Source organism: Ochotona princeps, chromosome 30 (genome assembly GCF_030435755.1).
Source record: "Ochotona princeps isolate mOchPri1 chromosome 30, mOchPri1.hap1, whole genome shotgun sequence".
NCBI classification, from domain to species: Eukaryota; Metazoa; Chordata; class Mammalia; order Lagomorpha; family Ochotonidae; genus Ochotona; species Ochotona princeps.
Genome location: NC_080861.1, coordinates 21053418 through 21076393, shown reverse-complemented (window position 1 = coordinate 21076393; position 22976 = coordinate 21053418). Strand labels below are relative to the sequence as shown.

The window sequence follows — 22976 nt, the reverse complement described above, 5'->3', positions numbered from 1 at the left end:
GGGACCATTTTACTGCACATGGCAGAATTCCATTCTTTTTAATGGCTGAGTAGTACTCCGCAGAGCAGATGTACCTTGGTTTCTTTATCCATTCCTCTTTCAGTGGACATCTGGTTGTTTCCTTGTCTTTGCTATAGTAAATTGTGCTGCTGTAAATATAAGCTTAGAGGTCACCTTCTCATATACAGATCTCATTTCCTTTGGGTCAGCTGGATCATGCAGTAGATCAAGTTTCAATCGTCTTAGCAGTCTCCATACTTTCGGAGTGACTGCACTAGCCTAGATTCCCACCACGAGTAAAGAAGATAGCTGTGTCCTCCCTTTCACATCAGTAAGCAGTAGAGTTCTGAATGCAGGCCAGTCTCACTGAAGTTAGGCGGAATCTCCATAGTGGAGATTTTTCTTTTATCTGTTAGCTATTTCAATTTGTACTTTTGAAAAAAAAAATTTGTACAGTTTCTTCCCATTTCTTCACAAGATTGTTTTGCTGTCACCGAGCTTCTGCAGGCTTTTGTACATCTTGGATAGGAGTCCCCTATCTGTTGTCTAGTGCACAGCCATTTTCTCCCATTGTGTTGGTTGCCTCTTCACACTGTTGAGTGCTTCCTTGCCTACACAGAAGGTGCTTAGTTTGAGGTAGACTCCTTTGCTTATTTTGGCTTTTGGTGATTTTCCCAACAAGTCTCAACAAATGCCTGTATCTTGGAGAGTGCTCCCTGTGTCGTCTCCTAACCGTTTGATGGTTTCTGGGTGGAGACTTTGGTCCCCGATCCATTTAGAGCTGATTTTTGCATGAGGTGACACATGGGGATCTTGCTTCTGACTTCTGCAGGGTACAGGCTGCTATCTAACTGTCCCAACAGCGTTTCTTGAAGAGACCAACATTTTTCGCTGGCTTCTTTTCAGGAAATATCTTGGGGAAGATCAGTTAGTTGTACATGTGTGTACTCCTTTGTGGGGTTTCTATTCTGTTCCATCAATCTTTATTTCGGTACCAGAACAGACTGTTTTGATGACTACTGCCCTGTCTCGAGTTCTGGAATTGTGATTCCTTCAGCTTTATTTTTATTCTTTAGATTATCTTGGGCTCTTTGTGGTCTCTTCTGTTTCCAGATGAATTTTTCTATCATCGATTCCACCTCTGAGAATAAATTTGTTATGATAATAAAGGCAGCATTCATGCAAAATACAGAACAAAGAGAAACACAGGTGAACAAGTATTTACAGATATTCTCAGACATGAAAAGCATAATGGAGACTAGCATACCAGAAAGAGAAGATTTTTTTTTTTTTTTGGAGCAGGTATCTTTGTCTCCTAAAAGGAAACTTCCAGTGAAAGTTTCCTATACCTTGACAACATAAAGAATTTTAAACTCTGTCTACACCTGAAATGCCATGATGCACTTGAACAGCAGAATGTTAAACTTGTGTTTTAAAGGACTGCACTACTATAAGAATATGGAGGTAACTGGGCGAGGAAAGAGATGGGGCAGAAAAGGGGAAAAATCCCTATACCATAAAACTTCATCAAAGAAAAGCGGACCCTATGGGCGCTGGTTCATGTCTCGGCTGCTGTGCTTCCCATCCAGCTCCCTCCTGTGGCCTAGAAAAGCAGAGAAAGTTAAAGCCTTGAGACTCTGCACTTGCATGGGAGACCTGGAAGAAACTCCTGGCTCCTGGCTTCAGATTGGCTCAGCGGTCACCCATTGGGGCCATCTGGCAAGTGAACCAACACATGGATGATCTTTCTCTTACTCCTCACAGTATTTAGGTACCTGCTTGGGGTATCTGAACACATCTGGAACATAAAGGGGGGTACTAATGTAACATGACGGATGTGCTAGCAAATCCTAAAATATTTACTGTCGACCCTTGAAAGAAGAGGTTCACTGTGTTCTGTGGAATATTAACAAAGCTGGAAGTCACCTGCAGAGTAAACCAGTAAGTTGAAGATTCTTTTAGCTCTCCTCCTCTGTTCCATTGTCTTTTTTTTTTTTAAAAGATTTATTTATTTTTATTGGAAAGGCAGATACACAGAGAGGAGGAGAGACAGTGAGTTCTTCTGTCCAATGGTTCACTCCCTAAGCAGCCGCAACGGATGGAGCTGAGCCAATCCGAAGCCAGGAGCCAGGAACCTCTTCCACGTCTCCCTCGTGGGTGCAGGGTCCCACAGTTTTGGGCCGTCCTTGACTGTGTTCCCACGCCACAAGCAGGGAGCTGGATGGGAAGTGGGGCCACTGGGATTAGAACCGGCGCCCATATGGAATCCCGGGGTGTTCAAGGTGAGGACTTTAACCATTTCGCTATCGTGCCATTCCCTCCCATTGCCTTTCAAAGAAATAAAATGAAGCTAAAAAAAAAAAAAAAAAAAAAAAAAAGACAAAGAATCTCCAGGCGCCAACAGAATATGACCCAGTTAAGATTCATCTTTATGTAAGCCTTCCAAATACATAAATAACGCCCCCTTTTAAAATGTTATACTTAAGATCCTAAGAAATGTATTGAACTACAACTTCAAGGATATTCAGTCACAAACACTTAAGAGTAAAAACTATCAACAAGTAATGATATAACTTAAGAAGTTAATGCAAAAAAGAGGATGAGGATAAATTAATGAATTAAAAATAACCCAAAGCTACTTTATTAAAAATACTAAAAAGGTGGATTTTTGAGCTTCCTGAAACACACAGTTAACTACAACTGATTCCACAAGATATAACAAAGTTGAGTAGTCGGGTACAGCACGATGGATCAATTGGCTAATCCACCACGTCTGAGCTCCAGAATCCCAATCAGATGCTGATCCGTGTTCCGGCTGCTGCATTTTCCTTCCATCTCTCTGCCTGGGGCTTGGGAAAGCAGAGAAAGCCTCAAGCTTTGGGACCTTTGTGACCCTGCACCTGTGAGGGAGACCCAGAAGAAGCTCCTGGCTCCTGGCTTTGGACGGCCTCAGCTCCGGCTGTTGCGGCCCCAGCCAGTGCAGCCATTTGCAGAGAAAACCAGCAGATGGATGGTCTGTCTGTCCCTACTTCTCTCTGTAAATCTACCTTTCCATTTCCAGGAAAATCAAACCTTAAAAAAACAAAGTTAAGTAGTAACAGATCCCTGAACAATTACTACAAAATCTTCCATCAAACAATTACTCCAACATTTGAGTTTCCATGCATCAAAATATCAGAGTGTTCCGTATTAGATCTACCAAGACCGATAAAACAGGAACTCACCAATTCTTTTCTGAATAAAAATCCAACAAAAACATAAAAGGAAGGTTGCAGACTACTCTCTAGTAAATTAGGAAAAATTAGGTGCGACATTAATAAATTACATGCACTAATGAAAACATCTGGAATAATTTATTTTTTAGGATTTATTTGATTTTTATTGGAAAGGCAGATATACACAGAGGAGGAGAGACATAGAGGAAGATCTTCCATCTGATGATTCACTCCCCAATTGGCCACAACGGCTGGTGCTGCCCCAATCCGGAGCCAGGAGCTAGCAGCCAGGAGCCAGAAACTTCCTCCAGGTCTCCCATATGCGCACAGGGTCCAAGGCTTTGGGCTGTTCTCGACTGCCTTCCCAGGCCACAAGCAGGGAGCTGGATGGGAAGTAGAGCTGCCGGGAATACCACCAGCGTCCATATGGGATCCCGGCATGTTCAAGGTGAGGACTTTAGCTGCTAGACCATGGCGCTGGGCCCTGGAATAATTTTAAACTGATCTGATTATATTAGAGCTGTTAATACAGTTTGCCACTAATTGCAGCAAAGGTACTTAATAAGAGACTGGTCCTTCGGTGGCACAGCCAGTAAAACTGCCGTCTGTGAAGCTGACATCCCGCCAGGGCACCAGTTCACGTCCCGGCTGCTCCACTGCTGATCTAGCTCCTTGCTGATGAACCAAAAAAATAGCAAAAGAGAGGCCAAGTGTTTGGGCCCCGTACCCATGTGGAAGATCTGCACTGACCACTGTGGCTATCGGGAGAGTGAACCATGGAGTGAAGGCCTTTCTCGCTTTCTCTCTTGTGATTTTCAAAATAAATAAATAAATAAATAAATAAATAAATAAATAAATAAATGGAAATAAAGAAGTCTTTACAAAAAGGTAAGACGCACTTAATTAAACATCAACACCCAGACCTAAAGATGAGAATTAGAACTACAAAAACATTCGAATGATATCTAAAAATTTCCAGTGAATAAAGATGAATGAAAAACTCCACCTACACAAGTTGAAAATGAGTTTTTAAAAGTATAGTCAAAATTTCCATCTTACACATTTCTATTAGCAGTTGAAAATGTGGTTTTAACAAACAGTATCAATTAAAAAAATAAAGCAAGATAGAATAGGAATCAGGAATAAACCCAATCTATCCATGAGCTTATGAATTTAATTACACTATTTTCAGTGATACTTAAGAAGGTAAAACTATATGGTATTCTATATCCGTAGATGGGAAGTTTTTAATTGTACAGATGCCAATGCTCATAAATTTTAAATTCACTGTAGTCTGAGTCAAATTTCTGGGTTCTTTTTACAGAACTGACAAGCTGAAAAAATTTGTATGCAAGCACAGAGGCAAGAACACGCACATGAGCTACTGTTTTTACTCTTTTATTTTCCCCTTGTCCTTTTTCCTCTAAGTCTTGCTTTGCTCTTTCTGACCCCTGACTTCAAGGCAGTATCTATTTGGGTGCCTAGGAATGTTTTTGTGACTTGATTACCCTTGGAACTAAAGATGTTCACAATTACCATATTGGATGCGATTAGGTGGTAAATAAACTCAGACAGAATTAAAAAATATATATATATAACATATATATATAATATATATAATATTATATATAACATATATAATATATGTTATATATATTATATATTATATTATATATTATATATAATTATATAAAATATATTTTATATATAAAATATATATTTTTAATACACACACACACACACACACACACACATATATATATATATCTCCAAGACATCTTAGGTTAAAAAAAAAAAATCTTTCCCCTTGTGCAATCATTTTCCCAGTCTGTGATAATGACCGTGGCTCAGTGTAGTATCTCAATGGAACAGTCCAGATCCAAATCCCTTTCAGACCTTTGATATACATCAGAGGCAGCAGTGAACATTAGTACAGACACTGAATAAATAAATGAATAAGAAATGTTGGAAAACAACTAATTACTCAGTAATATTAAGACCAGAACACTTCATGTTACATGAAAAGGCAATTTGAGGGGAGTAGTAATGAAAGAAGACGTAAACATGAAAAAAAGCAAAAGTTTAATACATCTAAACATTGAAAAGTTACTCTAATGGTTTGATTTAGTGTTCATGTCATGAAGACCACAAAAATTTAACTATCAGTGAAACTGACATTTGTGAGATTTAATCATTGCTCATGGATCTTGTCCATACTCTTAAGGGACAAGTTTTTCCATTTACCGTTCATCAAACTCTATTTAGTTAGGTTTACGCCTAAGGCTATACGGCAAAAGTTAAGAGATTTATGAGAGGAAGAGAAAGGGAAGGCGCGGTGGAAAGCATCATTACGCTCTTAAACTGTCTATATGAAACACATCAAATGTGCTCATTCACGTAAGTGCAAGAAAAAAAAAAAGAAAGAGCAAGAATCTGCTTTATACTGACAGACGGGCAAAAAGGTCAAGGTTCATATGACCTGATGGAGGGATGTGAGCCACGGGAGGCTACTGTTCAAGGATAAACTAGGCCAAACACTCAAGAAAGTAAGTAGCATTAAATAAGACAACTGAAGGGGATGTTTCCGCCTCAGGGACACTCAAGGAGACCTGCACAAGAACAGTATCAGCAGTACTGTTTGTAAGGGCGAGTGAAGCGCCTGACAAATGGTGTTAAAAGGATAAGCTTGCTATATCGCATGTCAGTACAGCATATTCTTAACCAGTTACTTGAATTAGATGAGTAGCAGGAAAATGCTGTGCTATCATTTGTGGATACTGAAACACACAAGAAATGAAACTATATATATATATATATATATATATTTACAGGTGCACACGGCAAAGTTGAAATGTTCTGCTGTTTATTACAAAAATTCATTTAAAAAAAAAGCATTATTCAAAAACTCTTCAGTGTAACCTATCTCGGCACACTTCATAAGATTACAACAACCCTATCGCAGGCACCTATAGCAATGTTTACATAAAAAGCTCATGACAATACAAATTCACACACAACCCAACCCACTAAGCCTACCTAGGTAACAGTCAGAATGAACAGATTAGCCCTACACCTGCAAAACTGTAAAACAGGAAGAAAAAAACCAAACTGATTAACTGAGAAGAGAGAGGGCTAAAGAATTCAGAGCCCAAGAGTTAAGTCTACTCAGAAATCAAAATAAAATCACACACAAAAAACTTCAAGAGAAGAAAGGGTTAGCAAACAACAGAAATCGTTTATGTAGGTATGTATTTGCCTACGGCAGATACTAAGTGATTATTTCTCACCTACTGTGGTGTGATTGTTTACATATTGAGACAGCAACTCATCATCGGCTTGCTTGTGGCTTTCATTAGGGGCCAAGTCTGTTTTAGGGACGCTGCTATTGTTTTTTACAGTGATTTTGTTTTCAGGTCGATCCGAGATTGGCATTTCCACCGGCTGGTAGTTAGCAAGGATATATGGTTCTTCGGGAAGCATGTAACCTTTACTAAAACACTCGAGCAACCATTTTGCTCCCACCACATGAGGCCTAGAAAACAGCACATAATTGCCCATCAGTGTGAGTTCCAGAGCCTGTCGTCCAGTGTCACATATATTTATCAAGGTTGCAAGGACATGCGATTCTACAAAAAATCATTACACAGAAACTACTTTGAATTAAAAAAAAAAAAATGACAAAACCTGTGGGCTGATTGATTCCAAAAGTGCTTCAACTCATCATCATAGTCTCCCACAATCACATGAGTTACATCTTCATTAAGCTGGTTAAAACGAACTCCACCTCCACTGTTAATAAGCCTTCTGAGTTTATCTAGTTTTCTGCCACTAAAGCCACAAACGTAGATCTGCAAAGAATACAAGCACTCACTTCAGTGTGGTTAAGGCATATTTTTTCTAATAGAAACAAACTACGCAGATCAAAATTCATTACTTACAAAGGACAACTGCACATGTATTATTAGAGTCATTTTAAATATTTTGAGGTTTTAATTGTAATAGAAGCTAGAATTCAAAACCTTTGGAATATTTCTGCACAGTAATTCTAAAAATCAAAGTAGCTTCTTTTAAAGTCATTGTAGAAACAAAACTATAGTTAATTATCTGAACCAAAAAATAAATCTATGTAGCAGTCAATGATCGCACATGACTAAGGGCATTTCCTTAAGCTCTCAAAACCAATTTTCCTACCTACATATTTTGTATCTTTTACAAAAAAGGAAGAAAAACAAGTCAAATAGGTGTGCATGAGGCTTTGAAGAGGTATGTGTGCAATAATTTATCTTACTTTCAAATATCAAAATGCACACAAATAAATTTATTCAACTTATATTTTTTTTAAATTTCTACTGTACATGAAGTATGTTTAAAAACTTTTAAGAGTTGGTGGCAGCACTGTGGCATAACAAGTTAAGCCTCAATCTGAGGGGCCAGCATCCCATACAGGTGCAATTTGCATCCCAGCGGCTCTCCTTCTAATCCAGCTCCCTGTTAACGTGCCTGGGAAAGCAGCAGATGGCCCAGTACTTGGGACCCTGCTCTAGGAGATCCAGAAAAAGTTCCCATCTCCTGGCTGCAGACCAGCCCAACTCTGACGACTGTGGCCATTTGGGGAACAATCCAGTAGATGTAAGATCTATCTGTCTCTCTGCAGCTCTGCCTTTCAAAGAACGAAAGATAGATACATCTTTTAACAAAATTTTGAAAATAACGTATCCTCAACTATCTTCATATCCCCAAATAAATCATTCCCAATACTAGAATATGCTTTTGCAAAATCAGGAATCACACATTAAAAAAAAAATTTATTTTAATTAATTTAAAAGTCAAAGTTACAGAAGAGGGAGAATCTCCCACCCACTGGACTCACTCCCCAGATGGCTGCAAAGGCCCACACAGAGGCAGGACAAAGCCAGGACCATGTTTCCCGTGGCTGACGGAAGCCCAAACATGTGGGCTATCATTCTCTGCTTTTCCCTGGCCATTCAAGTGCAACAGTGAGATGTGAACCATATGAAACGCCAGCATCGCAAACAGTGTCTTTACTCACTATGCTACAACACCCACCCCACACACTTATATGTAACATTAATGAGTATCAAGATCCATGAAATGTTTTCATTAGTTAATTTTTGAGATAGTTCAATAAGACACTAAAAAGTTAAGTAACCCCCTGGGTGGATATCTGGCCTAAAACACCGGTTGGGATATCTGTAGCTCCCATGGGAATGCCTAGATTCACGTCCTGCTTCTGCTGATTCCGGCCTCCTGTTAAAGCACACCCTGCCAGGCATCGGATGACTGATGAAGCAGTAAGTGCCTTGACACGCATGTGGGAGACGCAGACTGGGTTTCCAACTCCTAACTTTGACCTTAGCCCAGTCCCAGCCACTACAGGCATGTGGGGAGTGAATTAACAGATGGGAACTGTTTCCTTCTTAAAAAAAAAAAAAAAAAAATAAGTGATACTAACCAAAGTAGTGGCTCTAATACTTAGTAATGCAAATTTGAAGTAGATGACTACCAATTAACAACTATGTTAAGAATTTTAATTCTGTAAGGATTTTCTTAGTCTCATCCATTTTAGAGTTGCTTTAAGAATTAAGATTATAAAAGTAACATTACATCAAGGTTTCAAAAAGTTCATGAAAAAACAGAACTAAAGCATAAGTTTATGTTGGTGTAAACGAACTTGAAAATCAATACAGTTTTTTTTCATAACATAAACTTTCCGTAAATTTTGAAGCTCCTTCATAATGCATGGAGTTTACTTTCTGCACCAAAACAAATCGATCTTTTCATTCAATTTCCCATGAGCTTTCTGAAGTACTCTCAAATGCGTGAAATAACTAACAAAGTCTGACACCCTGGAAAAACTTAATCAGTGACAGCTGAAAACCCACCAGAAACTACGTACTCTTAAAACAAAATATAGAGACTGGTGCTGTGCCTGACTGGTAAAGCTGGTATCCCATAAAGGCACTGGTTCACATCCAGCCGCTCTGCTTCAGATCTAGCTCTCTGTGAATAGCCCGGGAAAAACAGGGGGAAATGGCCTCTCTACCCACCTGGGAGAACTGTTAAGAAGTTCCCGGCTTCGGCCTCGCCCAACCCCACCTGTTGCAGCCATCTGAGGATTGAATCAGCAGATGGGTAGTTGGAAGATCTTTGTCTCCCCTAACTCTTTGAAATAAATACACCTTAAAAAAAAAAAAAGTACATGGCGAGATGAATGGCTGAAAACTGCCACAAACTCTGGAAACCAACAGATAAAGGCGGAGCCCAGGCAGAAGGTCGACCTTTCAAGCCAACAACCAGGTTACGTCTAGTGAGCAGTCTCTCAGCTTGTCTGGGGGATTTACAAGCGCCAATCTCAAGGTCTTCAAAGTTAGGCTGGGAAACATTAACAAACATCACCACTTCCTGCATTTATCACACGGTAAAGACGTACCCGACAACCATCTAATAAGTCCTCAGGGGCCTGAAATGCACTGACATCCAGATTCTCCAGTGTAGGCTCCAATCTGCTACTGAGAACTGAATTACACATGGATTCGTTTACGCAACTTGCGTTTATGTTAGAAATGTGACTGACATCTGAGAGAGTGCGATCTACATGTAAAAAAAAAGTTTAGAGATAAAATAATTGATACCATACATTTTCTTACGGATTAACTTGTCTTAGCAGGGAAAGGGAACTGAAACCAGCTTCATGGAGATAAAATATATAAAACAAATTTTCTTAGTAGCGTCTTATTCCCATAAAAACCCGAGGTTGTTAGCGCTAATCAGGACAAGTACACTTTGAAATCCTTTACCAACATTTGGAAATACGACAACTCCAAAACTTTAATTTCCATACAAATATTAACGAGCTACAACAACTGCTACGGACTAATAAAGAAATGGATCAATGAAGGTAATCCTTTTTAAGTCTCCATTCATTAGTGGTCTTAACTTGTTCGCTTATTTCTTACATGACTCCATGGCATGGAAGATTATTACCATATATTCTAAAAAGAAATATCAGGAACAGTTTTCTTCCTGTTTTACACAGATATATAGCTTGGTTATTTTATTGCCTGCCCAGGAGTGAAGCACAAAATTATTGTTTAGACTCAATGATACTTACTATCAACTGGGTTGGTGTGGCCAGTAGGAGTTGAAGAATCAGGTACAGTTTTCACTTCTGGTCTAGTTTCCATCTTGTACATGGATTCATCCTGACAAAAACCTTTCTCAATACTGTCAAAAAACCATTGTGTGGACACACAGTGTACATTCCATCTCTTAGCACATTCATATTTCTGACCTATCGTGGTAACATGGAAAAATGTAAAATATTAAAATCTAATATTTATAGAAATATCTCCATTATACCAGGTTTGGAACAAAGTAAGTTATCAACGATTATCCTTGACTTTTGAAAAGTGTACTGCATGATGTAATATTGTACTTCCTATGTCTTATGTAAATACACAACTGTTCGAGGGCGTCTTTCATATAATTTGCATGACAAAAACTATGAGGTGAATGAAATAATACTGAACTTAAATCACATATAGCTTCCATCACTTCATTTCTTTAAACCAGTTTCTTAATCCATAAACTGAGGATTAACTCCGAATTCTTTTAATTTTAAAAGGAAGGTTTATAACAACTGTGAAATTGTAAAAATATGCCATATAATATCAACTTGAAAGACAACTGCAATGCCCACAGAATTTTTAAATGTATATAAGACATTTCAGATTTAAAAATTTTTGCACATACAAAGTTAAAGGATGAAAGTCACCCATATTATTACAGCTGTAAGACTGGTTGGGGACAAATTTTCTAATTTTAATTAGCTTTTTCACAGGCTCAACAGGATTTAAAGATCCAATTCTAGGAACACAGTGATTGATATTCTGTTCCTCACTTCTTCCTTCGCCTTTTGTTCTTGCTTTTATTTTTTGTCGTTTTTGTTTTTGAAATCACATTGCAGTAAAAACGCTTCCTACGTCACCAAATGAGAAGTGTAACAAATAAAACGAAAAACCTCCAATTTAGCAGGAGTCGGAGTCTGTTTAGAATCAAGGACAGTAAATTAGCAGATAACAAATACTTCTTTTCATTGCCTTTAAAAAGTTTAACATAGTGTTTAAAACAGCATCACAGAGAAACTGAGGATAAGATGTAACTAGAGAGTTCTTCAGTCAACAGGAAACTGTCTTTGTCGTTCTACTCATAATCAACTGGCCACACACAAAGTAATGACTTAAGCCAATATTAACAAAACACTGTCCATTGACTTTTATGTATTTTTTTTTAAAATATTTTATTATTATTATTGGAAAGCCGGATATACAGAGAGGAAGATCTTCCATCCGATGTTTCACTCCCCAAGTGAGCGGCAACGGGCCGGTGCTGCGCCAATCTGATGCTGGGAACCTGGAACCTCTTCCGGGTCTCCCACGCGGGTGCAGGGTCCCAAAGCTTTGGGCCGTCCTCGACTGCTTTCCCAGGCCACAAGCAGGGAGCTGGATGGGAAGTGGAGCTGCCGGGATTAGAACCCGCGCCCATATGGGATCCCGGGGCTTTCAAGGCGAGGACTTTAGCCGCTAGGCCACGCCGCCGGGCCCGACTTTTATGTATTCTTAAGAGTGCTGGTAAAGAGGCTAGCATTGTGGCAAGGGGTAAAAAGCTGCAATCCAAGATACAGGCATGCAACAGGGGTACTGGTTTGTGTACCAGCTGCCCCGTTTCTGACCTGGCTCCCTGCTAATGACCTGGGAAAAGCAGTAGCAGACGGCCCAAGTGCTTGGGCCCTGAACGCCCCCATGGAGACCTGGATGAGGCCTCTGGTGCTGTCCAGCCCAGCACTGGCAGCTGGCGGTCATCTGGGACGTAAACAAGCAAATGGAAAAGCTCTCTAACCCCAACATTCAAAAAACAAATACACACATCTTAAAAGAGATCACTGGCAAAAATTCATTCTCCAACAGAGATAAAAAGTGTACAGAATGCCAAAACAGTAACGTTAAAGAATTCTTATTTGGGGTAACACTTTTCTATTTTCGTTGCTTTCGTGTTCTGTAGGGCGGGTTTTCAACTCTCAGTTCACGGAACGCCTCACCTGCAGCGACATACAGAACTGGGCAACATTCAAGGTTATAAACCAGGATAGAAACACAAACGCTGCCTGTCCTCCCGCATCTGTGCATGCCAGAGCAGAAGAGAGATTAGTGAAGGCCGCAGTGGGCGGGGAGTGAGGGAGAAGACAGACACCAGAAAGCAGTTCCGACAGGAAGTAGGGGTTCTAGTCCCTTCAGCAGACGGTGACCAGAGTTTAAAATAATCTTGGAAGTTCCCAACACAAGGAACTGTCTAAGGAGCTGGAAATGTTCACTGTCCTGATTTAATCACTGCACATTGTGTATGTGTGCCAAATCCTCACGTTGTACCCCATCAACACACACAGCAGAAACAAAAGAACCCAGTTCATTCAACCAAGTTGACTCATTCAATTAAAAACAAAACCAAGTCTTTTAATCTTAAGAAACATCACTTGGCTGTATCTCTGAGTTTCCCTGTTATTCGCTCAAATGTCTTTGAAGTACTTGTATGCTGCGGGTGTCTTTTCTTTCTTTCTAAATTAAAAGATCACACAGTAGGCTCTATTAGTATTTAGTCGATTATCTGGATATACATCAAGTCAGTTATACCATCTTTATACAATTTGTGACCCAACCTACCTTTGTAAGATTTCAGGGGAAAAATATTTAAATCATGCTTAGACGCAAAATTTGTTCTGTAAAGGTTTTAAAATGTTAAACCACCACAGAAAATCTTGCTAAACAGCTTTACCTTTTGGCTCTTGAACAATGAGGTGTGTACATTCATTCATCTTCAACTGTCCCATGTACTGGCCTCCATGCTTAACTGTCAGTTGTTGAACTGCCCTCCTGTCCAAGCCACACAAGCCAGTCACGCAGATTATGCAACCAAGAAAAATAGGACACTTGAATTCTTCCATGTTTATATCAGTATATCTGGCTATTTGGCTGGGAAAAAGCAAATGGTACAAAAGAATACAAATGAAATTAAATACAGCAGATAGTTTTAAATTGACCACAATGACAATAGAAATACCACTATTGTCTTCCCTTCGTTTTTTTTTTCCAGATCATTTTAAAGAAAAGGACACTGATGAACATTTAGTGAGCTCAATATCATGTCTCTAACATATTAATGTTTCAGAAACAGTCTCAAACAAAAACATTGAAGGGGAAAAAACTACGTGCTTCATTCATGTTAAGCTTTTTATTGGTCAAAGTGGTATATTTTTTCAAAACTTCTAAGTCTGAACCTCTACAGAGACCCTAGAGTTCTTTTGTTGCTTAGCCAGAAAAAGTGACCATTTACCCTTTCCAATATTTTACACACTAAAAAGCAGAAAGTTGAATGCAAATACCATTATCGTTTTATTGCCATGCTAGGCAGACATGGCCTTAGGCCGGGCAACATGGAGACACTGAGGACGCACTGCATGGTGTTGAAACCAAGCTCAGAAACGTAAAGCTGTAACTCACATGCTGACACAAAATTGTGTGGTACCTAGATTTAGGGTTACTACTTGATTTGGAAGTGTGTACATTGAAAATAGGCTGTTAAGTTCCACAAGGATGGGATGCTGTGCTGTTTTGCCTACTACATATATCCAACATCCATCATGGCCAGGAGCACAATAGATCCATCTGACAGTTATTAAATGATCACAACTCAGCTGATAACAGTACATAAATTTATAGTCAAAATGTGTATTTAATCCCCATCTTAACATCCTGACACAAAATTACCGCATGGATTTCTTCAATTATTTTTGAAGCATTTATTAGTGAAACATAATTATAAAAGGATTTTTTACCTTACAGCTAATGCTAAACTCAAAGCCCATTTTAAACTGTTAATTTACACCAAACGAACAAGAGCTAGTAGATTCCACTACGTTCCTTCAGTAAGCCCCAATTCTGCCCTTGAATAACCCAATCCAAAGGGGACTAGAGCTTCCCTTTGAAAAACCAGAGTATGCACCATTTTTCAAATCCAGAAAACATCTTTTTCTTACTTCTGCTGTGACTTCTTCCAAAGCGTTTCTATCCAAGATGGAAGCAAAATGGGTTTCTTTAGATTTGCAGCAACTAAGTATTTTTTGCTGCCAACTTCTCCTGCGATGAGATGAGTTACTGATACATTAAGGTCTCTGAATACTCGTCCGCCCATCATTTGTACATATTTATGAACTTCATCCTGCAGCCCCAAAAAGAAAGTTAATTAATACTGAATCTAACAATCTTTTCTTCAGTTTTTATATAATATGCCATGAACACTGTTTTTGATAGCCTGAATACGTTTCTATTATGAAAGTTAACCAAATTATTTTTAGAAGATACATGAATCATTTTCCTCTATTTGTTCAATTCTAGTTCATTCAACTATGTTGCTTTTGTAAAAAGGGATTATATTCATATACACTATACCATGCATATACAGAATGAGTATAGAAGAGTTTCAGGTTTCAAATTCTGAAATATTTGCACACATAAAATGAGACATCTTGGGCATGGGTGTGTCATACACATTTATTCATACAAAGTTAATTTTATACAATACTTTCAGTGTATCTGTGTTTTGACTTTGACTTGTTAAACCAGGTCAAGTGCAGAATTTTCTGCTTGTGGTGTCTTGTGGCCCCCCTCCCCCAAAATAAAAAGTATGTGGAGGGATTTTTGCATTATTTCAAATTAGGGATGCCCATTTTTATATTTTAAAATACGAACTATATATATGCATACCTATAAAGCTGTCTCAGAATTTTTTTTAAAGACTGTTCATGTAAGCTGGGAAACTATGATTCACTAATTGCGGAAGGAAAGCTATGTTCCTAAGCGTGGCAATCAACAAATCACAATATTCCCAACACCTACCCTTTTGTCTTTTTCCAGGCTTGTACAAGATATAGTTACATCAGACATAACCATATTATAAACTGGATGTTCAGCTCTTGGGACACATCGCTGATGATGCATACAAAATATGACCACTTGAGGACCTACAATTCTGCAGCCAAGCTGCAAAAAAGAACACATTTTAGAAAGTTACCAGGCAAAGACCAGTCTTATAAAAAATTTATACAGTGTGAAAGCATGTTACTGGGCCCAAGCCGTGACACAGCAGCTAACATCGCCACCTGTGATGCCAACATCCCATCCAGGCACTGGTTGGTGTCCCAGCTGCATCACTTCTGATCCGGCTCCCTGCTAACGGCCTGCAGAAAGCACGGAAAATGATGGCCTCGTGCCTGGGTCCCTGCCAGCCAAGTGGGAGATCGGGACTCAGTTCCATGCTTTAGCCTGGCCCAGCACTCTCCACTGCGGCCATCTGGGTGGTGAACCAGTAGATGGATAATTCGTTTTTCTGCTACTCTTATTTTCAAAACGAATACACAAATCTTAAAACAAGCAAGCAGGCAAACAAAAAAACCAACAATTAGTCCCCTCCACAACATCACAGCGCCAAAAAAAAAAAAAAAAAAAAAGAAAAAAAGAAAGCACACTGAAGTTTTAAATACTTTTAACTGTAACACTTCCCCAAGGAAGACCCATAAAGGTTTCTAAGATATTGTAGGGTTTACCCACCAAAAAAAAATTTTTTTAAAGACTTTTCATTTTCATTGCTAGAGTTACAAAAGGTTATGTCCAACAGCAATATACTAAAGGCAAAATAAAAGCCTACAACTGCACGCACTGGGATCCTATGTGGGCGCCGGTTCTAATCCCAGCGTCCCACCCAGTTCCCTGCTTGTGACCTGGGAAAGCAGTCGAGGACGACCCAAAGCCTTGGGACCCTGCACCCGTGTGGGAAACTCAGAAGAGGCTCCTGGCTCCTTGCTTCAGATCGGCTCAGCACCAGCCACTGAGGCTGCTTGGGGAGTGAACCATCAGACGGAAGCTCTTCCTCGGTCTCTCCTATTTTCTCTCTATATTAGACTTTCCAATAAAAACAAATAAAATATTTGAAAAAAAAAAAAAAAGCCTACAATTGTTAGCTCTGCTGCATGACTGATTTATATGCTACCACTTAAAGGATCATCACTATCTTTCTGATTAGCCGGAAGAAAACAACTCTGTGAGGCCACTGATCGTGATAAGCACGTTTTCAGGAGGAGGCTGAGATCGCTGGTACAGACACTGCACCTACTGGAGCTTTTGTTCTTCTCAAAACAAGCATTGTTTCTTTGTAATCTGGATGAAATTAAAGCCAGTTTGCTGTTATTTCAATGTTTCTCTCTTGTCCAAATACCACAAGAAAGAGGTAAGTCCGTAGACTGCAGAATCGACAAAATGAAATAAGATGTCTCACTGATCTTCAAAATCGTTTCATCCTGGGTTGCTTCCTCTGATCCCTACGGAGTACAGAGGGAAGACTCAGCTACCAAGCACCATGCTGAGGTCATCAGAGTTTCTCTGAGACAGCTTGCAATCAAGAGTATGGTAAACTACATCACTAAAATGCTTCGTTACTGTAGGTTCAATTACACAAAGACATAACCCCCGAAATAGAAGTGACATAATAGAATCTTACTGTAATACAACTGGTCTTTGAAGAAATTATATTCTGCTCCCCTAAACCAAAGCATTTATAATTTGCATTGAATGTCATGATCAACAAATCTTACACTCACTCAAGCAAAAACAAATGACAAGAACATAGTAAGAACACACTGTTAACAAACCTTTCTAAGGTGATCAAAGACAGTGCCACTGAAAGGGTCACAGATATAAAGTGACCTATCATTCTCTTTTATCTTCAACGCCTCTTCTTCTGTAATAACCTGAAGATACTCTTCTGATTGAAATTCTTTCATTGACTGAAAGCAAAAGAACATACCTAAAATTATTCCCCATACTTAAGTCTTACCAACTCCATTACCATAAACGCAGCTTTTTCCCTACCGAAAACTCCCATAATCTCTCACCTGGACATCCGCAGGTACCTGCCAGGGACAGGTCTCTCTCTCCCTGGTCCTAACTCTATTTGCAACACAACAGCTACTACGTTTTTTAGAATACCAGTCAGGTCATGTCAGTATGCTTCAAGCTCTTTAACAGCCTTGTCACATCCAGAATAAAATCCACATTTTTATTAGGAAACTAGATATACAGAGAAGGTGAGACAGAAAAGTCTTTCGTCTCCTGGTTCATGCTGCTTCCGGTGGTTCTTCATATCAGTTTTTCCAATGGCCCTCCCAGCTTTACCCGACACTGCCCTCATCCCTTACTTAGCATGCCAGTCACACAACACCACAGCAACACGTTCACACCACAGCAACACGTTCCCAGGGCCCTGTGCTTGCAATGTCTGCCTAACGCTATGTTCCTAAGATTTCCACTTGGCTTTTACCTCCTTCATGCTTATGCAAACATCTTCTACCCATGATAACACTGATTTAAATACACACACCCCCCTTTTCTTTCTCCACCAACAAACATCCCTGCTTTTCCTCTTTCCGTAACGCTTCACATTTTTAAACATGCATTACGTGGTTTTCTCAGCTGTCACGTCTGATTAGTGTCTATTTCCTCACGCCAGAATGCAAGCTCGGTGACAGCAGAAACACCTGCCTGTATTCACCACTGATTTACCTAAAAGTACTATAGTTGGCATTAAGGAAGTCAAGAAATACTTGCTAAATGAATGAACCTTAAGAAAAAAAAACCTGCTACAACTACTTCTCAAACTTCTCATTAATGAGTAATAAGAGAGGATTATATTCAGTAAATCTGGGTTAAGGCCTGTGACTGCACTTTTGACAAACTCCCATACCACGCCACTCCCGGTATCAGACCAGGTCACACTGCGCACAATGAAACATATTGTCACTAGCTAACCCCAAAATATTAACGTGTCACCAGTACGCGGTGACTCAAATTTCCTAATAATCAAAGGACCGCTGCTTAGCAGACAGGAGAAATTAACCAAATTTCTAAGAACTACAGGAATATTTAAGAGAAATGTTATACTAGATGTCGAGTCTCCCAAAATACAGGCCACACTGAGCTCAATTCAAAAGATGTATGGCAGTGATACTGCGACACCAATGATCGCAGTAACATCACATGAGAAATAAAAACACCCATTCCTAAGACACGAAGCCCTAGAAGAAAGACACAGAGAAGAAGAAAACGAGTTCCCAGCAAACAGGACATCTTGTTCTTACCTCGAGAGCTTTGGTAAAACATTCAGAATTGTCTGAAGACTTTAAAAACTTCACAAAAAACGGCTCTTTGTCATTGCCGGACATTTTTGAACTGTCGAACAAGAACAAAAACGGATCCCGTGTTTTCCTAAGGGCACAGGGCGTGGGTAGGAAGCCCCGAGCGGGATGAGCACCGGGAACGCGAGGACCCCTCCAAGAGTGAGCCCCTGGGACGGGGTGCCCGTCGCCTCAGCCCTCCAGCTGCGTCCAGCTGAAGGGGCCACCGGGAGCTCCTCCCGCACCGGGGCCCGCTCCTCCCGCACCGAGGCCCGCACCTCCCGCACCGAGGCCTGCACCTCCCGCACCGAGGCCCGCACCGCCGGCACCGAGGCCCGCACCTCCCGCACCGAGGCCTGCACCTCCCGCACCGAGGCCCGGCGGTCCGCACCGAGGCCTGCACCTCCCGCACCGGGGCCCGCTCCTCCCGCGCCTCCCGCACCGGGACCCGCTCCTCCCGCACCGAGGCCCGCACCTCCCGCACCGAGGCCCGCACCTCCCGCACCGAGGCCCGCACCGCCGGCACCGAGGCCCGCACCTCCCGCACCGAGGCCTGCACCTCCCGCACCGGGACCCGCTCCTCGCGCACCGAGGCCTGCACCTCCCGCACCGAGGCCCGGCGGCCCGCACCGAGGCCTGCACCTCCCGCACCGAGGCCCGCACCTCCCGCACCGAGGCCCGGCGGCCCGCACCGAGGCCTGCACCTCCCGCACCGAGGCCCGCACCTCCCGCACCGAGGCCCGCTCCTCCCGCACCGAGGCCCGCACCGAGGGCGGGCCGCTATCTCCGCGCCGCCCGGCCGCCGCGGGCCCCGCACTCACCCGGGTGGAGCCTGGGGGTCTTCGGGCAGCGGGCGGGGGGCGCGCGGCCCGCAGGACGGGCAGCTGGGGTCGGGCGCCAGCCCGGCCAACGCCGCGCCCCCTCCCCGCACCGCGGCACCGCCCGTCCGCGGCCAACGCAGTCGAGAACCCGGAAGCCGCAGGCGCCGGGAACCGACTTTCGCGCCACCCGCGCCGAACGGCGGCCTCTTCCGGGGGAAGTGATGTCACGGACAGCCGCGGCCGGGAGCGGGGCGGGGCGTGGCCTGCGGCGGGGCGGGCGCACGGTGCGAGGATGCCTCGGGGTGAGCCCTGGTACCTCGGGCCGGGAGCGCCCTTTAGTGGAGCACTTGTGCCCTAGCGCTATGGCGCGCAACGCGGGGAGCTGGTCGGTGTGGCCTGCACCTCACAGAGGGAAAAGCAGAAGCTGAGAGAAATTCAGAGGTGTGTGTAAAGTCACACGGCAAGGCCGAGGTAGAATGGAGACTGCGTGAAGGGCCTTGTGATGCCACGGATTGGCACAGCAGGACTGTAGGCACTGCCTACCACCGCCGTAAGGTGTGGAGGGAAGAGGAGCACCACAGCCGAGGCGCAGGGCTCTTGGCCGAGATGTCCAGGGTCTCTGCCGCCTTCCCCCTCAGGCATCGCATTTTCTTTCCTTGCAGTTAAGTATTGGAAGCAGAACTAACGTCCATGCTACAGATGGTAAGACAGACGTCTCAATTCGAATAACAAGAGTCAAGGGGTGGGCTTGGGGAGCTGTGGTGGACACCCTCAGCCCCTAGTGCGGTGCCCAGGTTTCAGTTTTGTGCAGGTGTAGACCCTGTCAGGCAGCAGGCGATGGCATTGGGCACCTGGCTTTTTCTGTCCTGCCCTCACTGGTAATGGTATTAGAATTACTTGACAATCTATGAAAGTGTGAACAGATGAGAATTGTATGTAAATGTGTGTGAATATTCATATATGCGGCTGCTGAGGTGGTGTGGTAGATTAAGCCTCTGTCTGTGGTGCCACGCCAGTTCAAGTCCAGGCTTCTCTTCTGATCCAAGTCCCTGTGGATGCTTCTGAAAAGGCAGTGGAAGATGCCCCACGTCCTTAAGCCCCTGTACCCGTGTGGCAGGCCCACAGGCTCCTGGCTTCAGATTGGGTCAGCCTCACTTATTGCAGCCATTTGGGGAGAGAATCAGCAGGTAGAAGATTTCGCTCTGTTTCACTTTTTTCTTTTCTGTGTAAATCTGCCTTTCAAATAAAAATAAATAAATCTCGGGGAAAATGTGTAATAAAAAAATATGGTATTTAACTGTATGTAAACTTCACAACTGAAGATACTCGAACCAATGAATAATAACTAGTTAAAGTATGTCTTGGAATCCTTTGCATACATTAAATGTTTAATGTAAGTGAACATACTAACAAATCATGGAGAAATGTTGAAATTTTACTTTGACATTTAACATTTAAATCAGTAAGTCTCATTCTTGGCTACACATTCGAGCACATAGGGTGCTCTTCAAAACAATACTGTTTCACGGGTTAAATCTAGGAGAGTATTTGAATTTTTTTTATTGGAAAGTCAGATATACAGAAAGGAGGAGAGACAGAGGGGAAGATCTTCCGTCCAATGATTCATGCCCCAAGCAGACACAAGAGCTGGAGCTGAGCCAATCCGAAGCCAGGAGCCTGGAGCCTCTTCTAGGTCTCTCACAAGAGTCCAGGGTGCCAAGGTTTTGGGACATCCTCAACTGCTTTCTCAGACCGCAAGCAGGGAGCTGGATGGGAAGCAGGACTTCTAGGATTAGAACCAGCACCCATATGGGATCCCGGTGTGTGCAAGGCAAGGACCTTAGCCACTAGGCTACCACGCCGGGCCCTGAACATCAGTTTTTAAAAACACTGCTCAGGTAAGTGATCCATTACAGGCCTTATGACAGATTTCTGTACTTTCAAAGGGCTAGGAGTGATTGCGTATTGGTGTTTATATTCTGTGATGATCCATGTCTGTCTATAGCACGATTAATTAGAGGACTTTAGGTAATAAAACAGCTTTTCCTTTGTTTGAAGCCATTGGGTGGCTTAGAAATGGATTGGAACAGGCCCGGCGGCGTGGCCTAGCGGCCAAAGTCCTCGCCTTGAAAGCCCCGGGATCCCATATGGGCGCTGGTTCTAATCCCGGCAGCTCCACGTCCCATCCAGCTCCCTGCTTGTGGCCTGGGAAAGCAGTTGAGGATGGCCCAGTGCATTGGGACCCTGCACCCGCGTGGGAGACCCAGAAGAGGTTCCAGGTTCCCGGCTTCGGATCGGCGCGCATTGGCCCGTTGCAGCTCACTTGGGGAGTGAATCATCGGACGGAAGATCTTCCTCTCTGTCTCTCCTCCTCTGTGTATATCTGGCTGTAATAAAATGAATAAATCTTTAAAAAAAATGGATTGGAGCAATAAGACATTTTATCTCAATTAGGAAAGATGGAGAGATCAAGCATTAAATAAAGGGGCTATTAGGAAACAATGTGACATATGAATCCCTACTATTTGGTGACCTGTTTTTTCTTGCATCTTCTTCGATCTAAATTAAAGCTGTTGTGCACAAAAAGGTGCTTTATTATAGGCCACTCCTCACTTGTAAAGTAAATGAGCAGATGAAGATCTCTCTCTCTCTCTAAATTTACTGACTTTCTAATAAAAATAAATAAGTCTTTTAAAAAAATTAGCCACACAACACAGTGTGGCTAAAACTTGCATGTTAGTTTGAAATGGGCCTCATTTAAAATGACTTAATCTAAGTCATGGTAGCTATCTAATAAAAAATTCACTCTCTTTACTGGTCCACCTCAGTGGAAAAGCCAGAGTAGTGCCAGCTGGCCCAGATCCGCATGGAGGATATGGCAGCCCATTAAACCCTGCTGGGGACATCTGTACCATCCCAGAAGGAGGACAGAACAAATTGGACAACTACCCCAGCCAAACAATGACAGCAAATATCTGGGCAATTGGAGACTCTGAGGGTGATTATGTCAGCCAATGGACATCAAGAGGGTTCCTTCATCCTTGGATTGGCAAGATTGACAACGTTTCAGAACTATCAAAACCACCTGGGCAGAACCCTTAGTGTATGAACCCACTGGGACCATGGCTTGATAGTGGGTGGTCATTCTCCATCCCTAGGTACTGGAGTGGTTGGGAAGCTGGGCCTGGATTCTCCCCTATCCATCTCCCCCCACCTCCCCACAGAAGCGAGAAGGAGAAACAGAAATATTGGGAATAATGATCACACCCACTTTTCCCGAACCTTTGATCCATCCACTCTGATCAACTATGTTAACATCATCTAAAATTAAGAATAAACTAAAAAAAAAAAAATCACTCTCTGTTACAACCCGAAGACCATGTTTCATTTATTATAATAAAGATACAATTAAATATTTTCTAAAATATCAAGTAAAATGTAAATACAATGAAATAAGTTTTGCATATGAGACAATCTGTATTTCAAGGGTGGCTCCAAAGATTATTCTATTTCCTGTAATTTCCTGTGAAGATGCTTCTTTGAGTAAAATATGGGTTGGCTATTTGATGTACTTATGTTCTCTTTATCCACATGGTGCAGAGGAAGAAAGCCTGGTATATATTGGGAATAAACCCAAATCTT

General features: G+C 42.0%; 2 protein-coding genes across 3 annotated transcripts in view; one reads left to right on the top strand and one right to left on the bottom strand.

Annotated features, from left to right (window-relative positions):
- The window catches only part of TOPBP1 (DNA topoisomerase II binding protein 1), a 59426-nt gene extending 39896 nt beyond the window's left edge, over window positions 1–19530 (bottom strand). The window contains exons 1-10 of the mRNA XM_058657227.1: window positions 19335–19530; window positions 18478–18568; window positions 16993–17127; window positions 15185–15328; window positions 14326–14507; window positions 13065–13261; window positions 10348–10527; window positions 9667–9827; window positions 6900–7063; window positions 6503–6747 (exon numbers count right to left, since the gene is read on the bottom strand). Of these exons, the coding sequence (XP_058513210.1) occupies window positions 6503–6747; window positions 6900–7063; window positions 9667–9827; window positions 10348–10527; window positions 13065–13261; window positions 14326–14507; window positions 15185–15328; window positions 16993–17127; window positions 18478–18561 (1492 nt within the window). The 5' untranslated portion in view covers window positions 18562–18568; window positions 19335–19530. The remainder of the gene's footprint in view (window positions 1–6502; window positions 6748–6899; window positions 7064–9666; window positions 9828–10347; window positions 10528–13064; window positions 13262–14325; window positions 14508–15184; window positions 15329–16992; window positions 17128–18477; window positions 18569–19334) is intronic.
- Window positions 1–22976, top strand: part of SLC22A14 (solute carrier family 22 member 14) — a 980905-nt gene that overhangs the window by 179776 nt on the left and 778153 nt on the right. The window lies entirely within an intron of this gene.